The sequence below is a fragment of the Otolemur garnettii genome, unplaced genomic scaffold, assembly GCF_000181295.1.
Source record: "Otolemur garnettii isolate 467f Iridium unplaced genomic scaffold, OtoGar3 scaffold00022, whole genome shotgun sequence".
Lineage (NCBI taxonomy): Eukaryota > Metazoa > Chordata > Mammalia > Primates > Galagidae > Otolemur > Otolemur garnettii.
In genome coordinates this window covers 17086572-17094024 of record NW_003852417.1, presented here as the reverse complement: position 1 = coordinate 17094024, position 7453 = coordinate 17086572, and the positions used below count along the sequence as shown (strand labels likewise).

The 7453-nt window shown below is 38.8% G+C and overlaps 1 protein-coding gene across 1 annotated transcript in view; it reads right to left on the bottom strand.

The window, feature by feature from the left end:
• The window catches only part of RAB10 (RAB10, member RAS oncogene family), a 96519-nt gene that overhangs the window by 21331 nt on the left and 67735 nt on the right, over window positions 1–7453 (bottom strand). The window contains exon 3 of the mRNA XM_003787449.3: window positions 6214–6352. Coding sequence (XP_003787497.1) covers window positions 6214–6352 — 139 coding nt within the window. The remainder of the gene's footprint in view (window positions 1–6213; window positions 6353–7453) is intronic.

The window sequence follows — 7453 nt, the reverse complement described above, 5'->3', positions numbered from 1 at the left end:
ATAGGCACCGAGCCCCAGTTTTTAATTTTTAGTAGAGACAGGCTCTCACTATTATTCAAGCTGGCCTCCAACTCCTGAGCTCAAACAACCCATCCAGCTGGCCTCCAAGAGTGCTAGGTTTACAGGCCAGGCTGGCTCAGGCTGATCTCAAACTTGTGAGCTGAGGCAATCTACCTGTCTCAGCCTCCTAGAGTGCTAGGATTATAGGTGTGAGCCACAGCACCCAGCCCTTCATTCAGTTTTTGGTTTTTGTTTTTTTTTTTGAGACAGAGTTTCATTTTGTCGTCCTCGGTAGAGTGCTGTGACATCACAGCTCACAGCAACCTCCAACTCCTGGGCTTAGGCAATTCTCTAGCCTCAGCCTCCAAAGCAGCTGGGACTACAGGTACCCACCACAACGCATGGCTTTTTTTTGTTGTTGCAGTTTGGCTGGGGCTGGGTTCAAACCTGCCACCCTTGGTATATGGGGCCGGCATCCTACCCATGAGCCACAGGCACTGCCCCAATTCAGTTTTTTAAAAATAATACTTTTATAGAGACACAATTCAGGTATAAACTTCACCCTTTAAAAATACACAATTCAGTGTTTTTTAGTATGTTCACAGGCAGTTCAACTGTTACCACTACCTCGTTTTAGAACATCTTCATCCTTCCCACAAAAAACCTGTACCTATGGCAGCAACTTCTCTTCATCTCAACGTCATTCCCAGTCCCTGGGAACCATGAATCTACTTTCTGCCTTTATGAATCTGTCAATTTGGGGCACATCATTTGAAAGGAATTATAAAATAAATGACCTTTTATGTCTGGGATTTTTTTTTAACCATGTTTTCAAGGTTCTCCCACATTATACCACATATCAGTATTTCATTCTTTTTTATGGCTGAATAATATTGTATGAAAATACCGCATTTATCTATTCATTAGTCGATATACATTTGGGTTGTTTCTACTTTTTGACTATTGTGAATAATGCTGCTATAAACATCTGGGGACACTTTTTGTATGAACGTGTTTTCACTTCTCCAGGGTATATCTTAAAGAGCAGAATCATTGACTCATATTGTAACTCCCTCTAGGTCAGCTGAGGAACTATCGTGAAATTACCTTCCAAAGCAGCTGCAGCATTTTACAATCTTACTAGCAATATTATGGTTACAATTCCTCTACATCCTTGTCAACATATGCTATTGTCTGTCCTTTTAATTAAAGACATCCTAGTAGGTATGTCATCGATTTTTTTTTTTTTTTTGAGACAGAGCCTCAAGCTGTCCCCCTGGGTAGAGTGCCGTGGCATCATAGCTCACAGCAACCTCCAAATCCTGGGCTCAAGCGAGTCTCCTGCCTCAGCCTTCCAAGTAGCTGGGACCACAGGCGCCCGCCATAACACCCGGCTATTTTTTGGTTGCAGCCGTCCCTATTGCTTAGCGGGCCGGGCTAGATTCGAACCTGCCACCTTAGGTGTATGTGGCTGGTGCCTTAGCCACTGAGCTGCAGGCACCGAGCCTGATGTTTTAATTTTCTAATGACTAATGCTGATAAGCATCTTTCTTTTCCTTTTTTCTTCTTCTGAGATAGTCTCAAGCTGTTGCCCTGGGTAGAGTGCCACAGCATCACAACTCACAGTAACCACAAACTCTTGGGCTTAATCAATTCTCTTGCCTTAGCCTCCCAAATAGCTGAGATGACAGGTGCCCACCACAATGCCAGGCTATTTTTTGTTGTTGTTGTTGCAGTTATCATTGTTGTTTTAGCAGGCCCAGGCCCGGTTTGAACCTGCCACCCTCGGTGTATGTGGTCAGCACCCTACCCACTGAGCTATGGTTGCCACCTGATGAGCATCTTTCATGGGCTTTTACAGGGGTCCTCAAACTTTTTAAACAGGGAGCCAGTTCACTGTCCCTCAGACCGTTGGAGGGCCGGATGCAGGCACTACGAAGAGTTGGCTGCTAAGCAGGACAGGCAGTGGTGGCAAAAATACCTAGAGGGCCAGATAAATGTCCTAGGAGTTGAGGACGCCTGGCTTATTATAAGGGTACTTGAGTATCCTCTTTAAGTTTTTATTCTTGAGTTATGAGACTGCTTATATTCTGCACAAACTATTCCATTATCTACATGACCTACAAATATTTTCTTCCATTTTGTGAGTTAGTTTTTTACCTTGTCAATGGTAAGCACTTGAAGCACAAAAAATTTTAATCTGACGTAGCCTAATTTAACTACTTTTTTCCTTTTGCCTCTTTTGCTTTTGGTAACAAATGAAAGAAACTACTATCTTATTTGAGGTCAGGATGATTATGTCCATTTTCTTCAAAGAGTTTTATGATGTTAGCTCTTAAGTCTAGGGTCCATTTTCAGTTAACTGTTCTGTATGTTATGAGGTAGGGGTCAACTTCATTTTTTTTGCAGGGGGTTAGCCAGTTGTTGCAGGAACCATTTGTTAGAAAGATTATTCTTTCCCCACCACAGATTTAAGGCCAAAACTATTCCATTTGTGTAAGGTCAATACTATTCCACTGATCTTTATGTCTAATCCTATGCCAGTACAGTATTTTTTTAAGAGACAGTACTCCACCACGATATTAGCTGTAAAACAGGAGGAAAAAAATAGAGTGTTGCCCAGGTTGGAGTATGTACAGTGGTGCAAACATAGCTCACTGCAACCTTGAATAAGTCCTGAGCTCAAGCAATACTCCTGCTTCAGCCTCCCAAGTAGCTGGGACTACAAGTAAATGTCACCACATGTGGATATATATATATATATACACACACACACACATATAGATGTGGTGATATATAGAGAGAGAGATTTTGTAGAGATGGGGTCTTGCTATGTTGCCAGATATCAAGAGATCCTACCATCTTGGCCTCCCAAAGTGCTTAGATTATAGGCGTAAGCCACTGTGTTCAGCCTGCAAATGTATTCTTAATTTCATTTTTGGGTTAGTCACTGCCAGTGTACAGAAATACAATTGATTTTTGATTTAATTTTTTTTTTTCTTTGAGACAGAGCCTCAAGCTATCCCCCTGGGTAGAGTGCTATGGCATCACGCTCACAGCAACCTCCAACTCCTGGGCTCAAGCGAGTCTCCTGCCTCAGCCTCCCAAGTAGCTGGGACCACAGGCACCTGCCACAACACCTGGCTATTTTTTGGTTGCAGCCATCATTATTGTTTGGTGGGCCCGGGCTGGGGATTCGAACTCACCACCTTAGGTGTATGTGGCTGGCACCTTAGCCGCTTGAGCCACAGGCGCCGAGCCAAACAATTGATTTTTGTATACTGATCTTACTTCCTGCAACCCTACTGAATTTGTTTATTAGTTCTAATCATTTTTTTGGTGTATGTGTATGGCTCCCTTAGGATTTTCTATATACACGATCATATCAGTTTTACTTTCCTATCTGGATGCCTCCTTTCCTTATGTATGCCTAAATGCTATGGCTAGAACTTTCAGCATAATTAGCAGAAGTCAGAAGTGGAGGGAACAGACATCCTTACCATGTTCTTGATCTTAAGGGACAACATAATGTTAACTGTGGGGTTTTTGTATATGTCCCTTATGGAGCTAAGAAAGTTCTTTTCTATCCCTAATTTGATTTTTTTTTTTTTTAAAAGACAGTCTTGCTCTGTCACCCTGGCTAGAATGCAGTGGTATCATCAATAGATCACTACAACTTCAAACTCCTGGGCTCAAGTGATCCTTCTGCCTCAACCCTGAGTAGCTAGGATAGGTGCTACCATGCCCAGCTAATTCTTCTTTCTTTTTTTATAGCGATGGGTTCTCACCATATTGCTCAGGCTGGTGACGATTGTTTCAATCATAAGAGGGTGCTGGATTTTGTCACATTTCTCTGTGTTTACTAAGATGATCATATAGTTTTTGTCTTTTTAAAATATGGTATATTACACTGATTTTGTATATTGAAATCACTCTTGAATTCCTAGGATATATTTCTCTTGATTCTATTACATAATCCTTTAAAAAATGTTGCTGAATTGATCCAGTTTTTCATTTAAAGTTTAATTTCTATAAAAAAGAGAAAATTTGGCATAGCAAATGTCTTATGTATTGGAGAAATAGGATTTTGTGGATTTGTTTTTTGTCTTTATGAGCCAGTCTCAGCTTGTCATCCTTGTTAGAGTGCCATGACATCAGAGCTCACAGCAACTTCAAACTCTTGGGCTGAAGCGATCCTCTAATTTCATTAAGGAGCTGGGACTATAGACGCCCAGCTATTTTTAGAGTCTCATTCTGGGTCAGGCTGGTCTTGAACTCCTGAGCTCAAGCAATCCACCCATCTCAGCCTCCCAGAGTGCTAGGATCATAGGTGTGAGCCATCGTGCCTGGCCGATTTTCTGGTTGAGTCTTTCTTTATTCCTGAGGCTGGAGCGCAATAACTATTCATAAGCAAGATCATATAACACACTATTGGCCTTAAACTCCTGGGCTCAAGGGATTCTCCCACCTCAGCCTCCTTAAGTAGCTGGGACCACAGAAGACTTTCTTTTTTAAAATGAGTTAATTTCATGTATCTTAGTTTATGCTGAGAAATAATAAGTTATCTAGTCTACCATGTGAAGTATACACAGTCTGTGGTATAATAAAAACATATACTGGGTCTTTGTCCCCAGTTCCTGGTACTGAGCGCCTTCCTAATTTCCCCAGTGATAGGAGCGTCTTTTGTTACTCATAACTGGCCCTTTATGCTAACAGATGACTGAAGGCAGGGCTCTTATCCAGCTCCACAAGGGGGTTGGTCCCCAAAGGAACCAATCAAGAAATTAGAAACTTTTAGCCCCACTCCCTGACCTCTAAGGAAGGGAAGGATACTAGAGATTAAGCTCAATTATCAGAGAACAGTGACTTAATTAACATGCCTAAGTAATGAAACTTCAATTAAAACTCTGCAACAACGGGGCTAGGGAAGGTTCCAAGTTGGTGAACATATCGAGGTACTAGGAGGATGATGCATCCAGATAGGACATGGAATCTCTGCAACCTCACCCCACCAACACCTATACCTTGCATATGCCTCTCTTCCATTTATCTGTTCTTGAGCTGTGTCCTTTATAATAAAATTATAGTCATAAGTACAGTACTTTCCTGAGTTCTACAAGTCATTCTTGCAAACTACCAAACATAAAGTGGGGTTGTGGGAACCCAAAATGAATAGCCAGCTTGGGTAGAAATATGGCTAGCCTGGGAACTAGGACTTGTGAATAGTGTCTGACACTGACTCTGGGTGTTTAAGTGTCAGAGCAGGATTCCACTATAGAATACCAGTTGATGCTGCAGAACAAGAGAAGCTGTTGCTGGAAAGGTACCACAAATAAACTGCTCTTATTACACAGATTACCTCTCATCAGACTGTAAGATGAAGAATAAGGAAATAAAAATGAAGTCTTTTTTTGTTTCAATATTATATATCTTTTACTAGTTACTAAATAATTACAAGCTTCTCCTTGGGATTTATTCTACCAATGAAAAAATAGTAAATGAGCCCTTAGGATTACTACCCTTAAAAGTATTATCTTGAGTCTTATATTGCTTTAAGACTTGATCTTCATGTATCCAGTCAAAACTTAGTGTAAAGAGTTAGCCTTAATGAAATTTAAAGCCTAAAAGGAAGCAACTTAGTATAAAAAATAATTCTAACAAGAAGCCACCTATGTATGCTGTAGCACAGAGAAAGACATGCTTCAATAACACAACTTTACCTTATAAAAACTGACATCTTCACATACAATAATACTGTGCTATTTTCTTAGATTATTATTGTATTAGTATCCCACACATTCTAAAAATGTCTATAAAGCAATATAATTTTTATACGACTTATAAAAATAAGTTTTAAAACTACTGTTGGAAAGTTCATTCATTCAATAAAGATTCACTGAAAAAGAATTCATTCAGAGGAAGGCAACATAAAACCACCAACAGCTTTTATTCAGGGCTATCTTATAAGATGGCTATATAGAATTTTGGGTAATTTAGTGATTTTCTTTGATGGAGTTCTAAATAGACTGCTCCAAAGTTTTTTTAAAAGGTAGGCTAATAATAATATTAACCTTTAAAAAGTAGAAACATCTCAATAATAGTATCTTCAACAATAATAGTACATATCTGGAAGATCAACTGGAATATTAATTCTTCTTAAGCAAGCACACAAATGTTTATTCATGAAGGGCTTATGCAACTTCTAGGTCTTACCTCATCTATGTTTCTAAGCCATTTGCTGATGTTTTCGAAACTTTTACCATTGGTGATGTCATATACTAGCATGATACCCATTGCTCCTCTGTAATAGGAGGTTGTGATGGTGTGAAATCGCTCCTGGCCTGCTGTATCCCTGAAATAAACAGCCAATAATTTCTATTAAGCATTTTGATATTACTCCATTCCACATAAAGGACAAAACAATAGAATAAGTAGAGATTAAAATCACTATCTACCACAAAGCAAAACAGAACCAACATAAAACAATTATGGTTTTTCACAAATAAATATAAAAACTGTTTAGCTGAAGGAAATAAGTGACCTACCCATACTGGATGAAAATCTGGAAAGGGAAACAGTAGAAAGTAACATAAAACTCTTGAAGTTACTTAATAAACAACAGTAAGCACCATAAAACTCTCTGGGTTTCATTGTATTTAGTGGTTAATAGTTCCATGTAGTATCAAAGCACATAGAATTTTAGAATACTAAAGGACTACACCATAGTATCACCACATTTACATTTAGAATTATTTATGAAAAGTTGTAAAGATAACTTCATTTATAAGTAAAAAAAAAAGATGTATGTAAATAATAGTATTGTCATTATTATTTTAATGTCATCGAGGCAAAGGCTTAATATTTTACTCCTGTACTATCATTTTAATTTATATTCCCTTGTGGCTAAGCTACCAAACATTTTTTTATGTGATTGTTTGCCACCCGTACATCCTTTCTGGTGAAATATCTGTTTATGTCATTTGCCCATTTACTAATGAGATTATTCACTATCTTTTACTGTAGACTTTTGAGAGTTCTTTTCATATGTAAGTCCTTTGTCAGATGTGTTGGTTTGCAAATATTTCCTCCAAGTCTGTAACTAGCCTTTTCATTCCCTTGTAGAGAGTATTTTTGTACAGTGAAAGCTTTTAATTTTGCTGATGCCCCATTAATTAATTCATTCTATTTCTTTTATGGATCATGTTTTTAGTGTCATATCTAACAACTCTTTATCCAGTCTAAGGTCTCAAAGATTTTCTCCTATTTATTTTCTAGCCTTTAGTTTTATTAAATTGGTGTACATTTTGAGTTAATTTTGGTACGAAGTGTACAATTTTTATTTATTTATTTACTTATTTTGTGACAGAGCCTCAAGCTGTCCCCCTGGGTAGAGTGCTGTGGCATCACAGCTCACAGCAACCTCCAACTCCTGGGCTCAAGTGAGTCTCCTGCC